General features: G+C 37.3%; 1 protein-coding gene across 10 annotated transcripts in view; it reads right to left on the reverse strand.

Moving 5' to 3' along the window:
• The window catches only part of GRIP1 (glutamate receptor interacting protein 1), a 341,679-nt gene that overhangs the window by 4,226 nt on the left and 316,679 nt on the right, over nt 1–20,774 (reverse strand). For 6 of the 10 annotated variants that reach the window (XM_083365574.1, XM_083365568.1, XM_083365573.1 and 3 more), the window contains 6 exons: nt 19,062–19,239; nt 16,121–16,260; nt 13,755–13,940; nt 11,074–11,230; nt 6,710–6,812; nt 2,503–2,736 (listed from right to left, as the gene is read on the reverse strand). In XM_083365574.1, the coding sequence (XP_083221700.1) occupies nt 2,503–2,736; nt 6,710–6,812; nt 11,074–11,230; nt 13,755–13,940; nt 16,121–16,260; nt 19,062–19,239 (998 nt within the window). Of the gene's footprint in view, nt 1–2,502; nt 2,737–6,709; nt 6,813–11,073; nt 11,231–13,754; nt 13,941–16,120; nt 16,261–19,061; nt 19,240–20,774 lie in introns of those variants that run through there. The other 4 variants (XM_083365572.1, XM_083365570.1, XM_083365567.1 and 1 more) reach the window with 2 other exon arrangements.

Genomic DNA, 20,774 nt, shown 5'->3' on the forward strand with positions numbered 1-20,774 from the left:
AGAAAAGGTTCAGAAAAGGATCATTAGACAAAAAAATATCTTAGTGATACAATAAAAAGAGTTCAATATATTTATCCCTAAAGAAATATAACTGAGAGTTGATATGATTGTACCCTTTAAATAGCTGAAAAGATACAATGTGGAAGAAAATAAAATCCTATTTTTTTCTTCCAGAGTTCAGATCACAGAATAATGGATGTAAGTTACAAGAAAACATATTCCAACACTATGCTAGGAAAAAAAACACATCCTGGCAAGTTGCAGCAATTTGATGATGGAACCAATTATTGAAAGAAGAAGTAGGCTGTCTTTCACAGGATGAGTAAAAGTGAAAGCCAGGCAGCCATCTCCTGGAGACCTTATGAGTCTATGAGAATCATATTTTCAAGAAAAAGATAGCTGATATCATTGCTTTGTTGTGGAGTCTCTGTTACCACCATCTTATATCAGCACAAGCAATCATTTACTTTGCTACATTGCAATAGGGTGGGAAATCTTCCTTTAAGTACAGTCTCCTGCTATGGATGAAATCAGGGTTTATCAGATCTGGAACAAACTGGAATCATAAATTAAGTTCAATTTTAAACAAAATTTGGTTTGTTTAAAAGATAGCTATAATTTCCTGGCTTAACTATAACAGGAAGTTATGATTAACAGACGTTTTTCTACCTTATTGCAATGTAACAAGAAAAGAAGCAGCTATATATGATGAAAATTCACCTCTTCCTACATCTCCATGGAGGGATACCAATAGGCATCTTTGTGATAATTTTGATGGTTGGAATAATATACTGCAATAATTCTACTCTAACATAAAAGTCAAAGAATCTAGCAATTATAAAAAGTTTCATTACCACCATTTTTAGAAGGAAAAATGGGTAAAAATATAAAAATGAAATTTTATCTAACTCTAAGTATATTCTCTTCCATATTCTTTTTGACTAGAGATTCAAAATATGTATTTTGGATAGTTCCTTCACACTTTGAAGACAAGCACTAATATCTTTCCCTTAGGAATTGTAACTCTTTGATGGAGGTGTGCAGATCAGAAATATAAAACATAAATGAATAAATATTTGGTTGTATGCTGAGTTTAGCTGGAGTTAAAATAATATGAATGTCAGAGCATTTAAATCAATTTCATTGTTTGTATGTTTATCCATTTATTTATTTACCCGAAGTATCTCTGTGGGAATTTAAGAATGGGGAGTATATATGCTGAAGCAGCACATTGGCAAAGAAATAAAATACTGAATATTGGTAATGAATGCTAATTTATTATGCCCTTTGATTATACTGGATATATTCTTATGGTTAGCCTAAGCTGAATACAGAGTAGTAGCATAAAAAACTATTATTCACCCAGAACATTTATTACAGAATTGAAAGTGTGGCATTGCTCTATGTTGTACTGCTTTACTTCACAGAAGAAAAAAATCAGACCAGTTAGTCTCTCTCTCTCTTTCTCTCTCCTCCCTCCCTCTTTCTCTTTTTCCCATCATTAATCTGTGTGTCCTGGGAAGGAAAATTATTTTGGGTAGGTGGGGGGAGAAAGAGACAGGGGTAAGGTTGCAAACTTCCACCTCCATGTTCAACCCTTAAATCAAATATGAGATCAACATGTTTACTCAACTAACCAATTTCTCTTTATTTTATTTTGCATGTTTCACTACAAACAATTATGTGACCTTGCTAGAGAATTATATGGAGTGAAATACATCCATATTTACATTTAGTGGGATAAACCTGCATCTGTCTGTCTGTCTGTCTCTATCTATCTATCTATCTGTAGTCCTTGACTTATAACAGATCATTTAGTGACCATTTGAAGTTATCACTGAAAAAAGTGGCCATTTTTCACATTTACAACCATTGCAGCATGCCCATAGCCATGTGATAAAAATTCAGCTGCTTGGCAAACTGTTTCATATTTATGACAAATTGCAGTTGTCCTGGGGTCATGTGATCCTCTTTTGCAACCCTCTGACAAGCAAAGTCAATGGGGAAGCCAGATTCACTTAACCATTTTATTAACTTTACAACTACAGTGATTCACTTAACAACTGCAGCAAGAAAGACTATAAAATGGGGCAAAGCTCACTTAATGACTGTCTCACTCAGCAACAGAAATTTTAGGCTCAATTGGAGTTGTAAGTCAAGGACTATCTTTATCTATTTGATAGAGCTACCCATTTCATCTAATAATTCCAGGTTACTCACAAAAAAAATGTCGAAACATGATAATATGTAGAAAAGCTTTTTGATTTTCTTAATATTCAGTTACTTGAGTGGATGACATATACATGACCTTTCATCAATATAAAATATTCAAAAGCAGGTTACATTTCCAGCAAAATCTATCCATTACAATGGATGTGATGTTTGTGATTGACATTGTAACCCTTTTTTGCAGCATTTGCAGGGTACCATTAGGTGAGCAGTTTCTTTGCAATACTTCATAATGCAGAGCTTAGCCAGAAGGTGAAATTGAAAAGTCACTACCTTGTGTAACTCCACAGGAGTTGGGGACATGATTTCTTTCATCTCTTGCTTCATTTTCCTAAGGGCTATGGACTTCCTCCCCACGTCTGAAGGCAATGTGTTGCTTCGAGTGGTCTGGCTATAATGTGGCCTCGAAGTACTTCTTTCCTGAAAGCTGGCTTGTCTTCCTAAATGGCTGCGAACTTGAGAGTTATCATGATTCAGGCTCACTGTGCTCCCTGACATAATTGTAGCCTGCAGCATTAATAAACAGGTTGTAAAAATATAATACATAACATAATGAGGAAGATATATTCCTAATGAAAATAGCATATTTTTCTGCTGTTATTGTCAAAATATGGTTGCTCAGGGCAAGCAAATGGCTTGGAGAATAGATGAACAATCTGATTGACAAATTGGGGAAGATCCCTGAGATTCCCCAGTGGATCAGTATAAAAGTATATGAAGTTTTATTAGAAGTATTTAGTGGAACTTTTCCAGATAAAGCCCTGCCTTTAATTCATAATAGGACTACAATGAAACACACACACACACACACACACACACAGAAGGGGGGGGAGAGAGGTAGACACATATCATGATGTACTCCCCTTTTGGAGTAACCAAAATTACGCACAGTAGCAGAAGCAGAGTAAGACATAGTAAGGCAAAGAAAATAAGTCATGATTTAAGAAAAGTAAAAGGAAATATAGCTGGATCTAGTTTACACCAACACACACATACTATTTCATATAGTCTTGTTACTTTTAAAAAAATCTTCCTCTTTTAAGGATCTTACTAACTCTATCCAACCACGATTTTCTCAATCTTTTCTTTTTTCCTGATCCATACACATTTCCTTCATATATTTGCTTGGCAATTTGATCCTCTCAGTCTCTCTAACCAGCTACTTGCTTGTTCTGCACAGTGCATTAATTTTTGTATTCAGGTCACATTTCTTGAGCACCCATTCATTTGTTTTACCATACATGCTTCTTAAGTACTACAGCAGAGAATTTCTTATGTCCCATCAAGTTGATGGCATATAATGAATCCCAGTGCTCACTTTGCCCAATTGTATAGGCTTGGCAACAGCTACAGAAGATGGTGTTACATAATTAGGTCTTATGTCATGAAGGCTTCATAGACCAGAGGTCTTCAAACTTGGTCCTTTGATGACTTGTGGACTTCAACTCCCAGAATTCCTCAGCCAAGCATCAAAGGGCCAAGTTTGAAGACCCCTGTCATAGACAATAACTAATCTTTGAATTGCACCAGAAAGAATTCTGGTAACTAGAGTAACTCAAGGATAAAAAAACATTACACGGGCCTAATAAGGCTTACAGATAATTGCTGTTGCATTCTGGATCAGCTGCAGCTCCTAAGTAGATTTCAAGGGCAGCATTACGTAGAACACTTTATGGTAGGCCATAACACAAGACCAGGCATGTCAAACTCCTGGCCCTCAGGCCAGATGCGTCATGCCGAAACCGCACCCACTCCATTGCCGGCAATAGGGAAAAAGTCGCGATATGTCGCATGACATCACGTGATGTCACAAGTTTGACATGCCTGCACAAGACAATCAAACCACAAGTGACTTTCTGAAGGACCTCCTCTTCCATGCAACAGAGGAAATGATTCTGAAGATAGGCCTTTTTTGTCTCATTGCCACCTGCTCCTTGAACAGTAACTGTGAGTCCAAGAAGATCCCAAAATTGTGCACCAGTTCTTTGGAAGGTGATGGTTGTGGTGGTTTGTCATTCCAAGTAAGATTAAATATGAACTATCTCCAGTTTGGGATGTGTGTGTGTGTGTGTCCAAAGCCTCACAACTTCTCAGTTTTGGCAGGGTTTAGCCTGTTCCTACTCCATAGCCTTCAGACCACCATACAAGACATTGGCAGAATCACCATTCACACTTCATTTAAATTATTTTTATATTTCACCTGATATACCAACTCTCATTTCAACATAGCAAAGTGGATGGAATCACACTTCAACTTTTTTTCCTTTTGCAAACCTTTGGCTATCGCAATACATAACATATTATTCATTAGCTTTCCAACAGCATTTGTAAACTTATGTTTGTATATAATTCCCATATAATTCCCAAGGTAAACCTTCTGGCAAAGTACATGTTTGTCTATTTGCCCTATTTACATCTAATTTGCAATCATTCACCCCATTTCTCCAACAAACACAAATATTTTGCTTTTCAATATTTTAATTTTCAGAGCTATGAACCCAAATCATTTGAGTTTTCAATCTACAACACAGCATTGGTTATGTACAACCAACACTCATCCTATATTTAAAAGTCACAAACATGACTTTTAAATATATTCATTAATTCATTAACAACCAAGAAGACATTGCAGACCTTGGTCTTACTCCCTGCTCAGTGCTAAACCACTCACTAAAATTTTCACATGTGCTACATTTCCATTATATATTGTCTTATTGTATTTAGCAACCAATGTTCTCATTGCATATATGAAGATGTATTTTTATTTCCAGTATTTCCTCTGTTTGTAATAAAGCAATAAATTTAGGGTTTAAATTATTTTCTTTTAAAAATGTTTTAGTTTCTGACATATTCTTTAAGCATTTTTCCTTACTACCAAAATAATAATTTTAAAAAACATTAGATTTACTTTGACAAGAATGAAAGTTAAGGTTAGACTGATAGGAAACAATTAATTTGCAAAAGATAATACATATACCGAATTAATTTCACTTTTTAAAAGGCTTCTTAAATGAAAAATTCTCAAACTATTGAAATATTCATTCTATTTCCATATCCATTTGCTGTGCTCTTAGGAAAAAATCCATAAGAGAAGCTTGAGCCACATGCCTTAGGCTGAACTAAACCAAAGTGACAAGCCATGTCTTCCAAATATTCAGAATGTCAATTAAATATATAACATATCCACATTAAATAACAGGCATGCAATATGGAAGCTACGGATCTGAGGCTATGCAGTCAACTTGAGTAGCATGATTTTTATCTTGTCAATGCCATTCACATTCATTGTGATCACTTTGTGATTTCCATATGACATAAAGATGAAAACAGAAATCTTACAATTTTGCAACACTGGGAATTTAAAAGAACATAAAAGAAAATTCTTGCAGACTCATCCTCCTGAAGAAATAAACTAAGAATATTAATTTTTGTTGTAATTAAGGAATTAAGGTAGTTGTCAACTTACAACAGTTCATTTAGTGACCATTCAAAGTTACAAAGACACTGAAAAAATTGACTTATGACCATTTTTCACACTTACAACTGTTGCAGCATCCCCGTGGTCACATGATCAAAATTCAGACACTTGGCAAATGATTCATATTTATGATGGTTACAGCTTCCTGGGGTCATGTGATCACCTTTTGCGACCTTCTGATAAGCACAGTCAATTGGGAAGCCAGATTGACTTAGCAACTGTATTACTAACTTAACAACTGCAGTGATTCATTTAACAACTGTGGCAAGAAAGAAGTAAAATGGGGCAAAGCCCATTTAAAAAATGTCTTGCTTAGCAACAGAAATTTTGGGCTCAGTTGTGGCTGTAAGTTGAGCACTACCTATATGGCCAAGTTTTTTAAAAAGTATCTGGTTACTCTTTTTGAAGTAAAATAACTGAGTGCAAAGTTAATATGGCATATGTAACAGTTACAGATTGCAACAGCAACCCCCTCCCCACTGAATATATAAATCTTTTATAGCTATATTAGTTCATGTGGTGAATCTAATTGTAAAAATGTGTGGAAATTTTGTTTTCATTTATGTTCCCTATAATTCAAATTCAGTTCTGTTGCAAGAGATACATGCCAGGAAAACTTTTATAAAAGCAGCTAGAAAAGAATGGGATGTTTGCTGTTAAGGCAAAGTAAGCCTGCAAATAAATGCAGCCAGAAGTAGCACATGAGAAGCTTTTGCTCACACAAATTTCAGCAGCAGATCCATGGAAGGTAATTGCTTGATTGAGGGTTAGCAAAGGGAGCTATGCAAGCAAAAATATAAACACTAAAGGGTAAGTACCAAGAGAGCCATGTTTCTCAAATACAGACGCCTGTCAACCTTGTCCTGTGGAGAGGGGTTAAAGCTTTAAAATGATTTTGTGAGATTAATGCAAACTTAGAAAAAAGGAGGGAAAAACCCAACAAAAATGAGTGTTAATTGAAAAAAGAAATTAGTCTGTTATAAAGGAGTAGATTGCTTCTACCTCTAATTCCCTCAGAATTCCTGACTGTCCACAAGTTTCCAAATCCTCCAGTGCTTGGGACCAGAAGTTTTCCTCCTGGTCAGGCTCAGGGACACCTGTAAAACTGAATTCAGAGAAAGGTTTGCTAAAGTTATAGAGAACATCACAATGAACTTCACAGGAAATGCTTGCAATGCATAGTAACAACAAGGATTTTTTGTTGGGGGGAGCTATATAACAAGGCAGAGGAGACACAGCTGATGAACTGGGCTAAGTGACTGGTATATGAATTTATATCCGGTCTGTGCTGGCTTGACTCAAACTGCTGTTGATTTTTAAAAATCATTGTACTGAAAGTCTCTCATTCTCTATTTCTTTCTCTCTTTCTGTCTCTAATTATACAAATGTGAAATATATTATACACACTTCTCCCAGAAGAACGAAGCTGAAGTCACCAGCTGAGGATGATGGATGAGATTTCGTTGAAACGTTGCCCTGATACCTCCAATTCTACATATATATATATATATGTCAGAATATATATATATATATATATATATGTAGAAGGCTGTAGCAGAATATATATATATATATATATATATATATATATATATATATATATATATATATATATATATATATATATATATATATATATATATATATATATATATATATATATATATATATATATATATATATATATGTAGCAGGCTGGCGTCTGGCAGCAATGCTTAATTGAGTCAGGAATGCTACATCTCCTACTCAAGCATCTGTCATTCAATCTATTAAGTTCTTTAAACCTTCCTTTGAGGAAGAATTGTGGAGAAAGTGGTGGTCCTGCAAGTTCAGAAAGCACTACAGAAAGTAGAATGTTTGGACTCTTGGAAGTCAGGTTTCAGGCCAGGTTACAGAATGGCAACAGCATTTTTTGCACTTCTGGATGATCATTGGAAAGGCTAAGATCATCGAGTATAACTTTCTTGCTCCTCCTTGACTTCTCATAGCATTTAGTATCACAGAGCTTGGTATCCTTCTGGACCATCTCCAAAGGATTGGAGTGGGAGGCATTGTTTTGTATTGGTTGCTCGAATCCTGAAGTAGAAGTTGGTGGTAGTGGGAGAAGAGAAGAGAGATCTGCCATGAGACTTCTACTTTGTGGAGTGCCTCATAGTTCTCTCTGTCCATTCCTTTGTAACAGCTACAGGAAATTCTGGGAGAGATCATCCTCCAGGTATGAGGCTTGGTGTGATCAATATATGGATTATAACCTGCTTTACATCTTCATCCTGGGCAGAGATGCTATGCTAGAAGTGCTGATTCAAAGCATGGACGTTATCAGGTTTTGGATGGAGAAAAACAGACTCCAATGAAATCCCTCCAAATCTGTGTGGCTTTGGGTTCATGGATCTAACAATTCCAGGGAAATTCTATTGTTGATTCTGAGTATGGATGTCTGTATTTGGGCTTTCTCCTAGCACCCCAGCTTATATGCCGGAAAATCAGCGAGCCCAGGAAGGCACGCGCTCCCCTCTCACTGTGGAGGAAGCAGGGCAGGCTGGCGTCTGGCAGGAGCTGGCAGGGCAGTCCTGCACCAGTGTGCGCTCCCCAGCTGTTAAGGAGCACTCCTTAGCAGCCGGGCAGTGCGCGCGTGTGCAGGATTGCCCTGCTGGCTCCCGCCTGACGCTCTTCCCTCTTGAGGCAGCATCACTCCCCGGCTCCTAAGGAGTCCTCGGGGATGCTGCCTCAAGAGGGAAGAGCGTCGGGCGGGAGCCGGCAGGACTCGACGCTCTTCCCTCTTGAGGCAGCATCCCTGAGGACTCCTTAGGAGCCGGGAAGCGATGCTGCCTCAAGAGGGAAGAGCGTCGGGCGGGAGCCGGCAGGACCCGACGCTCTTCCCTCTTGAGGCAGCATCCCCGAGGACTCCTTAGGAGCCGGGGAGCGATGCTGCCTCAAGAGGGAAGAGCGTTGGGCGGGAGACGGCAGGACCCGACGCTCTTCCCTCTTGAGGCAGCATCCCCGAGGACTCCTTAGGAGCCGGGGAGCGATGCTGCCTCAAGAGGGAAGAGCGTCGGGGGGGAGCCGGCAGGGCAGTCCTGAGCACGCGCGCGCTCCCCAGCTGCTAAGAAGTGCTCCTTAACAGCTGGGGAGTGTGCGCATGCGCAGGACTGCCCTGCCGGCTCCCGCCAGACGCCAGCCTGCCCTGCTTCCTCCACAGTGAGAGGGGAGGGCGTGCCTTCCCGGACTCGCTGATTTTCCGGCGTATAAGACGACTGGGCGTATAAGACGACCCCCCAACTTTTGAGATGATTTTCATGGGTTAAAAAGTCATCTTATACGCCGGGAAATACAGTAATTAGATATGAGATGCTAACTTAGTGATTTGCATAGATACAGGATGGTATCTTCTGTCTCAGAGGCATTGGTTTCTTACCTTCTGAAGAAGACATCACTTGCTCCAATAATGTTGGACAATTCCAACCTACTCTCTACTCCTCCTTTTTAAGGTAAATTGTAAATTGCTGGTTTCTTTTGAGAGCTGTTATTTTTCTTCTTCATTTGGTGTTGTGCTAGACTAGGTTTTTATAATCTCACTTTTTAAAATTTCCCAAGCTTCTTGAGTTGTTTTCCCCTTGAGGATTCTCATCCATGGAATTCTTCCCAAGCTCTCATTAAGTTTATTTAAATTAGTTCTCCTAAAGTCTAAGACTCTAGTTTGACTATGTTCTATTGCTTGTGCTTGCATAATGTTGAATTCTAATATTGCATGATCACTTCCCCCCAAAGGTTCCTGTGGCTTCAACACCTTCTATCATGTCATCTCTGTTAGTGAGAATTAAGTCCATTATGGCTGATCTCCTAGTTCCCTATCTAATCTATGGCAGAATACCCAAATCATATGGAGAAAAGTACTAAATCACTCTTGATACTTTTTTTTCCTCAGCAGGGCTTAATTTTCAGTTGATGTTATGTCAGAAGGAACCTTAGCAAGGAGAAAATTTCCTGGTGGAAGGGGCTGCATTACAAAATGTTAGATATTGGGGTTGGTTCAGGACCTTGAATCGTAAATCCTTCTATCACTGTCATATAGAAAGCCACTTTGGTATAGTGTTAAAGGCAGCAGACCTTCTTCATAGTATGATACCACAGTATCATATTTACTGATTTATGTGGAAATCACAGTGAAACCTACTAAGTCCTGAAGAATGAATCTGAGAATGATCCATCAAATATAAGGAAGACAGGAGACGGAAACTAAAGCTTCCTTCAGTATCTGGAGCTCTTTCAATTTTGAATTAATATCAATAGTTAATGACCTGACCCCTTCATGGAATACTGCCTTGTCGTGGCGAAGGGGCTTGCGTAATTCAATGAAGCTATGAGCTATGCCGTGCAGGGCCACCCAAGACGGACAGGTCATAGCTGAGAGTTCTGACAAAACGTGATCCACTGGAGAAGGAAATGGCAACCCACTCCAGTGTGCGTATAGTGTGTATAGTCAAGGCTATGGTCTTCCCAGTTGCAATGTATGGCAGTGAAAGTTGGACCATAAGAAAGGCTGAGCGCCAAAGAATTGAGGCCTTTGAACTGTGGTGCTGGAGAAGACTCCTGCGAGTCCCTTGGACTGCAAGGCGATCAAACCGGTCAGTCCTAGAAGAGATCAATCCTGACTGCTCTTTAGAAGGCCAGATCTTGAAGCTAAAACTCAAATACTTTGGCCACCTAATGAGAAAGAAGGACTCACTGGAGAAGAGCCTAATGCTGGGAAAGGTTGAGGGCAAGAGAAGAAGGGGACGACAGAGAACGAGGTGGCTGGATGGAGTCATTGAAGCAGTAGGCGTGAGCTTAAATGGACTCCAGAAGATGGTGGAAGACAGGAAGGCCTGGAGGAACGTTGTCCATAGGGTCGCGATGAGTCGGACACGACTTCGCAGCTAACAACAACACAATGACCTGAACTATTACACACAAATGTTCACCAACTGCACATGGCTTGCCTTCAGCCTCACAACATGCCTTGAATATTACTAATCTCATATATAGCATGAATTGTCAATATATCACAGCAACTTGAGTACAAACTGGCAATTCAGCACTTGAAGTACTTGGCAATCTGTGATAGGTCTGTTCAGTACTTTAGTTTCAGAGACAAAAAAGGTGCTTTTGGGGAAGGCAAATGTTGCATCTGCCTGAAACGCTTTGAAGTGGATACACCTGTTCTACGGATGGTGCCAATTTCAGTTTAAAGAGTTGCAAACAGGTCCCTGCTCAAAAGCACTTACATGCCTCCATATCTGAAGTTTTGAACAGTCCTAAAAGGTACACCAATAAAAGAATGTGCTACTACGTGCAGTAAATAATTGAATATGTAGCACAAAACTTACCTACTTGCTATTGGTTTATCCCAATCATCATCACTTAACCCTGTATCATGGAAGGAGTTGATTCGGGGCCTATTCAGAGGAGACAAACTACCCTTTTGTTTTGGACCTCTCCATTCAAAGGTATTGAAGTTGTATCCTGAAGCCTGATAATTGGGACCTAAAAAAGTAACCATATGTTGATTACAGGTGACTATGTAAAATAAAAAAAAAGCAATGTGAAATTTATTCCTCCATCTATTGTATGATTTAAGCCATTATTTATTGTACCAAATATATGTGGATTATAAGTATCAGGCATATAACTTGTGGTTATATGCCTGAACTGTCTTGGAAGGGCAAACTAAAATTATGTTATATTCTTAAAAAACAATCTTATCACGAACAACATGATATGCTTCTATTTAAGGCTATGTTGATTGCTCTCATTTCTGCATATCATATGCAATATACTAAGAAATCAATGCTATTTGAAATCTATTCATCATATAGAAAGTATGGGGAACCTTTATGGGAACCACAAACCACTCGACCAGAGGGCAATATTACCAGAAGTGGTGGGGACCTTCCCTTCCCTTCTGTTCCCTTTCCTTCCCTGAGTGGAAAATCTCTGAGAGGGAAACCATCTCAGTTTCTACACTTAAAATACCCTTCTGGAATGGCTCAAAATATAATTTTAAGTCCTAGTGGTGCTAGTGGTTTAAGGATGGGAGAGGTTTGCCTCTTAAAGGCCACTTCTTCTCATTTCTTATTTTTTTAAAAAGGAAAAGATTGTCCTGCCAAAAGTAATCTATCTTGCAATTTCTAGGTACTACGACAAAACAAATAGATTGAGGATTGTCTACCTTGATCTATTTATGTGGTTTATTACTGTACAGAATAGCCAGAGACGTACACTTTATTTATTTACTTCTAGGCAGCTTGAACAAAATACAGTATACAGAGAGTTTATGGTACTATGTCTGTTTGCTCTAATAGACCCTTCATTCCCCAAGTAACTTCTTTTTTCTGTAGTTTCCAAGTTCTTTGTTATTGTATTGTTCCTGTTATTCCTATTCACCCATTAGAATTACATTTCATTACATTTCTCTTCCTAGAAGTGTTTTGCCTGAATGATGTTCAGCATGAGGGTTATATCACATCATTCAGAGATGTTTCTGCTATTTTGCTGGCCCCAAGTTCAAATCCTTTAAATATGGGACTTTTAATTATTTCTGATCAAATTAATATTTTTTCTGTGTATATATGATACACACACAGACACACAGAGACACAATCATACATACATGTACAGGTAGCCCTTGCTTACCAATCACAAACATCTGATACCTATGCCCAAAGTTCTGGCTATTACACCATCCACATGGTCATGTGTTTGTGATTCTAGTATTTCAAAACCAGGGTTTTAAGATAGGTACTGCTATATTCATTTCCTAACTACATATTTAAAAATTAAATATAAGACAGACTCTTTTGCAAGTTCAGTTTATCAGTGATAATCTTATTAAATTAAATAGGTTTAAACATAGCACTTAGCACTTAGATTTACTGTATATACAGTTTCTTAGTACTTGACAGCCTCTCTAAGTGGTTTACAGAGTCAGCATATTGCTGCCAGCAATCTGGGCCCTCATTTTACCAACCTTGGAAGGATGAAAAGCTGAATCAACCTTGAGCTGGTGAGACTCAAAATGCTGAACTGCTGGCAGTCAGCAGAATTAGCCTGCAATATTGCATTCTAACCACTGCGCCACCATGGCTTTGTATTTGTAAATCACACCTATAAACATATTTTTTGAAAGCAACATAATTTCTACCCAAATAAAAAAATAAAATCTATTAATATATTTATACAAAATTGGGGATTTGCCTCAAAAAATTATACATTCAGTTTTACAAGGAACAGCTCAATTTGATGCTGCTTTAAACAAATAATGGAAAGAAATGTGTGACGCTAAAAAGCAGTAATTCCCCCCCCCAATCAACCATTTGACATTTGTTATCTTAATATACTTAAAGTTATTATATAGTGGTTTGAATTTCCATCTAAAACATTACAATGTTTGTACATTTTCAAACCAAAACTTTTAAGTTCTGCATTTCTTTTTTCAAAATTATGTTTAAGATTTAAATTACAATGGTTAAATCCTAAATGCTAAGTATATTTTTTTCTTTAAAGTATCTTGCTGCTGTTGTTGAAAATTGTTCTTACTTAGAAAGCCTCTTGACATCTTAATGACAAGGGGATAAAGGAGAAATAAAAGGGCAACAAAGCAATGTTTTTTTTATGCTTCCCTTTGGCAGTTTACAATAAATCTTTACTAGTCAGGTTAAAAAAGAACAATAAATGGGCGTCAGATATTCATATCAAAGAATACCTTCAATGTGTTCTGCATCTTATATTAATCTAAGCTTGAAGGATAAACCTGTTTAGCTATGGATGAGCTATGTACTAGTCACTGAAAATTAGTAAAACCAGCAGAAGGCTCTTTATACATTGATATTTGTTTAAAACCTGGTTAGCTGAATGCAAGAAGTAGCACATTAAAACTGTGCAGTTTAAATGAGATTTCCACAAGACAATTAAAAGGTGAGTTTGCCTCTCAAACATAGCAAGAAGGTTTAATAGCTTCACTTCTGTTGTTCCCATACTAAGTACATCAGAATAAACAAATCATCCCTACCTTGGCTTCCATAACTGTTATCCATTCCAGAGCCATCCCATGATTCTACAGCACTGTCTACACTTGGGACAGTCGTGGAATAGATTTCAGATAGCTTGCCTGGTTTTTGTGTGGTGGCTGTATCATCTTCAGCATCACTTAATTCATTTGTATGATCAGAGGCAGAAAATTTCTTTGGACTTGATGCTGATAGAAAGAAGTGTTATACATTTATTATAAATTTAAATTTAAATATACATTCAACTTAAGTGCATAGAAAGCAATTTTTCCAATAGAAAGCTTAGACAAAAAGATCTCTTCCACATTAATTATATCTATCGAACAATGGAAAGGCCCTCTCCCTTTATGACTGACAGTTGGCTTGATGGAATCAAGTATCTTACAGATTTGTATAACATTCAAATAAAATATATCACAGTGCTTGGGAGCACAAGCAAAACAACTCTTTTGGAACCATTAAAGCAGCTAGAACTTTAACAAGGCTTGTGCAGTGGCTTCAGAGTTTCTGTTAACAGTCTCCACATATATATATATATGTATGGCCAGCCACGATAAGGAACTTCTTTCAAATGCTTTAAACCAGAGCTCCCCAACCTTTTGGGCACCAGGGACTAGTTCCATGCAGGCAGGTTTTTCTGTGGACCAGAGGGGGTGTGGTTTGTGTGCTGCCTGCATCCCACGGATGGGCTTTGCTGCAAGCCACTACTGGTCCATGGACTGGGGGTTGGGGACCCCTGCTTTAAACAGTCTTATTTTCTTTGTATGTGTACAAAAAGGAGGTATAATACAGGAGGAACCTGTTTCCATATTGGTTGATCCTGCAGCTTAGTCTGCAAAAATCAATTCCTTTAGCAAAGCAAGATTTTTTAAAAGGAGATACATTGCTAAGGACAAAAAAGTGTATTATTTCATTTTTGGAAGTGTTACTGAAATGTTTATATGGATGTACACTCATCCTTTCTGCACATTAATTTCTGAAGATAGATAGATAGATAGATAGATAGATAGATAGATAGATAGATAGATATAGATATAGATATAGATATATAGATATGTGTATGCGTGTGTGTGTATGTATGTGTGTGTGTGTGTACGCAGGCACACAACGCACACATATAATGTCTGCAGCAGCTACACAGAAACACACAGTTATTATACTACCCATTTTAATCAATCTGAACAACAAATGTTATTAGAGCTCACAATAACTAATATCTATAATTAATATCTGTGTATCAAAAGCAACCATTCACAGAACCAAAAGTTAGTGTAGCATAATGAATGCATCTAGGTGCCTAGCACCACTAGATAACTGAAGTTTGGATATTAAGTTTGTAGAATAATAATACTACAAAATACACATTAAAAAAGTCAGCGGGAACACTGAATAAACTACAAGTTTTCCTTGAGCCTCAGAGATTTCTAAATATTAATAGTTTAATTATATCTACTCTTGTTAGTAGATGCTTGTACTCTTTAAAAAAAGCATGGTACAAGCAGAATAACATAGAAAGATGGGTGAAATCAGTGCAAGCAACATGCTCAAATATCTGTTGAGACAGTTTGGAAAGTTAGTAAATTAGATAAATATTGGGGACTAAGATAGCAACAAGCAAGTCCATTGTTTAGATCAATTTATTAATCAGAAACATTTTTCCATATTCTTTACTGACTGATATCCTGTTATTAGTTCTTACAACTTCTAAATAAATAGTTGAAATATTTTACTTTCCTTTATTATTCACTATTTTATAATTTAGTAAATACTGGAAAAGGCTTATCTTGATTAACTTGATTGTGGATTTTGGGCCCAGTAGACAGATTGAGGTTCTGGGCAATTAGTTACTCCAATTTTCTTTGTGCTTTCTGGGGGATAGGGTCTTCTGCAGTTCCCCAAAAGGACCCCACTTTCCTTGTTTTTAACAGGGCTTAGAAAAATAACTTATTCTTTTACTTTTTTCCTTCTTTCTAGGTTGAACGTGCACTATATATTTAGATGCCCTTAACCTTATTCCATCATTGTACCCCTTTCTTTTCTCCCATGTTCTTCATGAACCATTGTATTGAAAACTAGCTGGGTATCCAAATGAGTAGGACCACTGCTTTCCAATGTTGAGTATTACACGAAATTTTAAACAATAAATGGGATTAGTTTTTGAGCAACTCAATCTCATTGCTGTTGCTGTCCTTTGCAATAAATACGCTTTTTAAAATCACCACATCTCTATTTTTTTATAGCATGCATTTATTTCTACAGTCCTAAACTTCTAATAGATACTACGGGCAAATGTCACTTTCATGAATATACGCACAACACATTCCTGATATGACAGAAAAGACATCGGTGAAATACTTGACACACTCACCCTCTGTCTGCTTTTTTATTTTCAAGGTCACTGTCTCTCCTGCCATCTGTAACAAATGAATGGCTTCACTCAAAGGTTTCCCTTTCAGACTGTTACTATTTATTGCTAAGATTCGATCTCCGATATGAATTGCACCTGTCCTGAAACATGAGTTAAATAAAACATGAAAAACAATCTGAGCAATAATTTAAGAAAAACATATTTCCCCCCCTGCTTTTATTTTAAAATGTGTGTGTGTGGTAACCTTAATTTTAATTTTAAAGATCTTGTCATTATGACTGTAAGCTGATAGCCAACATAGCACCAGCTATCTTCGCACCAGCAAAGAGCTCAGTTTCTTTCAAAGTAATATGTAAATTAAAGTTACACATTTATTGAGTGTATTGTTTTATACCTCCAGTTAAGAAAATAACTTGATAGATTTTTTTGCAGTCAAAAGCAAATAGCAATAATAATATTAACAGTTACTTTACTTTATATTTCCACCTAAACAAAAACCATTAACGAGCATCATTACATAATATTAAAGGATGCAACTTTTTTACTTCAAGATATGTGTTAGCATGGAAGGAATAGTTATAACTCATTTGTTGATGTCATGGACACAGAGAGAATTAGTAGTAATAATCAGGGTAGTATTATGCATTATTTATTCTTATGAGTGGTTTAATATGGAGTACACTCTCCAGTGTGAAAATGTTATCCTTTCCATTTTGCAGGTGCAGGTGTAGATAGTGTATCCGAATAAATGTTGTAACATAGAAGTGGCTTGCTTATGGAGTCGCTGAGAGAACATTTAGATCCTAAAAGATAGGAAGAATGCTACTGTTACTCTTCAAAATAAAGCAGCAAGAGTGAATGCAAAAACCACTGGAAGATAAGTTTAAGTGTGCCTAGAACAGGAGTGTCAAACTCAATTTCATTGAGGGCCGCATCAGCATTGCGGTTGCCCTCAGGGGGCCGGGTGGGTATGGCCTGGGTGGGCGTGGCCTACTGGGTGGGCGTGGCTAGAGTGCATATGGCCTACTGGGTGGGCGTGGCCATCTCTACATCGTTCACATCAAGGGTGCCTATGGGGGCCTGGGCAGGAGTGGGACAGATCTGAGGGTCTCTGGCAGGAGGAGGGTCTCTGGGCCAGGGCCAAGGCAGTGGGGGCCGTTCCCTCACTGTTTCCGGTAGAACCGAATGCTTAGTAATGGTTCACTACTGAAGACAGAATAAGACAAGACTATTGTGTAGTGTGTTTTGGACTGCGTGGACCGCATGGAAAGATGCCAGGCAGATAAGTGCAGCATATCAGCTCTTTATTGTGGTCAGACTGAACTCGAACAAAGGGGCTGCCTGATCCCTTATATACCTGGCCAGGTACACCCCAGGCCAATCCCTTTAACTGAATTTCCTGCTGTCCGTGAGCCAGCCAATCCTGTCACAGTATAGCACCACCTGGTGGTGTCAGTGGCCACTGCTAATATGATCACCCAACTATATACATCTATAACATAACAAGACTATCATACATCATCTTGGTTGTATAATGTATTTATGGATGAATGTGTATAGGACCATGAATGACTGCATACTTATGTACTTTTGTATACAGATAATGTAATATTTACCTGAGAATTAAAGTGATTTGCAGAGAATATTGTGTATATTATATGATGCAAGAAGAATTATGAATCTGAAAATTAATAAACAGCGGAAATAAATTATCCATTTATATGGATAGTGAAGAATTGCATTTTACCTAAAATTATGAAAAGATATATAGCAAGTAGATGAATTTATGTAAAATGTTTGTTAAATATAGGAAAATGGCTGTATAAAAGACAACTTTGGCCCACTTTTTTATTTGGAGGTAAATTACAGGATAGAAACATAAATATAAGCTGAATACAGTTGGAATAGAGTACTTACATAGGGTAGAAAGAAGAAATAGGATTAAGAATGAATGGATGATATAGAAAAAATGAACAAGGGCCAAATCACTAAAATATTTGAAAGAGAAATAAATTGGCCATGAGAAAAGGGGAAAACTGAGAAAGTCATGTTAGATGGAGCTGATAAAACATCTTAAAAAGGAAGAATTGAAATATGTAAAGAACAAAAGACATGATGTGATTTATGGATGTGGTAGAAACAAGGATGGTTTGCCAGGACAGAAAGGCACATATCTATATATATTTGTGTGTGTGCGTGTGTCTGGAGAGAGAGAGAGAGAGAAAGAACGAATGGGGCTAGTGTGATTTAGTTTCCTTTTCTTTTGTCAACTCAGCAAGATACTTCTTTCTTCAGGCAGTCTATACAGAATCTGACCTAGAGTCTGATACTGTTTTTGAGTTGAGAGAGAGTGACTGGCTCAAAGTCATGTGGCTAGAGTCTGGGTTTTGTTACTCCTAGTCAAGCTCTTTTACTACTGACGGATCTCTAATGATTTATGGTAACAGTGGTCATGTTCCAAAAATCATCATTGTTGTCATCACCATTATCACCACCATCTTCATCTCATAATATATATCAAAGGAAATTATATACTTGTAAAAAAATCTATATACTCCTAAGAAATATTGATGGAGCAGTGGGCTAATGCCTCCTTAAGTAACACCAGCTGCCTGCAATTAGTGCAGGTTCGAGTCCCACCAGGCTCAAAGTTGACTCAGCCTTCCATCCTTCCGAGGTAGGTAAAATGAGGACCCAGATTGTTAGGGGCAATTAAGCTGACTTTGTAAAAATGCCGCTGGGGGGGGCCCCTGAAAGCTCTAATAAGCAGGCATATACATAGAATGAAGGCTACTGCTAAGCACATTGATTTGTGCTTTAGATTGTAAGCCGCCCTGAGTCTTCGGAGAGGGGCGGGATATAAATGGGATTAAAAAAAATATTACACAGGTTGAACAACCCCTTACACTTGAATATTACAAATACTTTTATGTCAATTTACCTTTCAGCTAATCCACCTTTAGTAAGACTCGAAATGATAATAGGATCAAAAGGCTCTTCAGTACCAGAAATAGTGATCCCAAGAGGTCCTCCATATCTCTTGAGCTCAACAGTATAAATAATTGCTCCTGAGCTCTCTTGTTCATCTGCAATACATGCCAAGAGGATGCAATTGGTCTCTTATAAAGGAATGAAAAGAATAATACATTCAGAAAAATGATCAGCATACACATCCTCAAACTGTTATGCTTCAGATACATATCTAGGCTACTACTGCTTTCTATGTTGATAACTACAGGTGAAGTCACAGGCAACACCAGTAAATCTCCTTCCTTGTTCATGGAAACAAAACCAGGATTTTAAACCTAACATATCTGTAATAATATATACAAATTTCTTTATAGATGTGATGATTCACTATCAGGGGAGTAGGTGAATGGGCCAATGCAGTATCTCAGTAAGAGGTAACTAAATGCCCTTAAGAAGTTAAAGCAAAGATCTGGGCAACTTTTCCATAAGCATATTCAACACTCCCTTTAGTTCAGTTTAATATAAAGCTGAGCCAAACATATTAGCTATTTGAACACCATTTTTGACTTCAGCATCAGAACTGGACTCAGTTCAGTATCTTAACTTGTTATTTTAAAAGTTGGGATAAAAGCAGATTTTAGACTAAAGGGTTCCAACAGTAATCCTGATATAGTTAGGGTAAGAATTTTTGTTAGTGTTTGTTTCTCTTAAATATCTGTATAAAGCTCTATCAGCGCTTCTGGTTCATATATGATTTGAAAATGGTTTAGAATTCTTTTTTATCTAGGGTAGAAAGATTGCAATTAAGATTAATTTAACTCAGATATTGATTTATATTTTTATTATTTTTCCTATTCCACACTGTTATTTCACTGTGTTGAATGCCTTCATGTACATATGCATCTAGGGTGTGGGTGTTTGCAAAAGAAGTCCTTGACTTATGACTGTGAGCCTGGAATTATGATTGTAACTCTTTGTGATTGTTAAGTAGGTCATCAAATGACTGGACTTGACTTTATGATATTTTTTGAAGCAGTCATTAAGGGAGCAGCACAGTTGTTAAATGAATGCCATAGTGTTAAGTGAACACCATGTTTATTAAATGAATTCATTTTAACCAAGGAGTGTTTTTTCCTAGGAATCAGAAGTAAATGCCAGAAACTGGCAAAAAAACATTGAGAATTGCATGACCTTGCAATAAAGGTGAACCAGTTGCCAAGAGCTCAAAATGCAAGCACATGACCATGGTATGTGTGTGGGTGTGGGTGTCTGTAAGTACAACATCGGGTCACAAATAGTTATTGGGATCAGTCATATATATACATATATACACATATATTATTTGATTGTTTTAAAAAGTTTACATTATAAAGAAAATTCTTGTTGAAAATACCTCATCAATCTTTTTTCAGAGCAGTGAAAAATAATATGGTCTTGCATAATCTTGCTACTCTGGATTTAATTATTTCTGAAAAAGTATTTCAATTTATTTAAAACTATACTTCTTTGTATACAACATACATATTAGATTATTGTGGATTCAATTATTCCATATTTTACAATCGTTTGTCCATCTATTCCAATATATTCAAATGTGTAGCTAGCACAATTTTTAACATTTTGAGAAGGGAGTTAAGTAGTTATGTGAGTGTGTGTTTATGAGCACCTGTTATTCATCCCAGCT

The sequence above is a fragment of the Vipera ursinii genome (genome assembly GCF_947247035.1).
Source record: "Vipera ursinii genome assembly, chromosome: 6".
Classification (NCBI taxonomy): Eukaryota; Metazoa; Chordata; class Lepidosauria; order Squamata; family Viperidae; genus Vipera; species Vipera ursinii.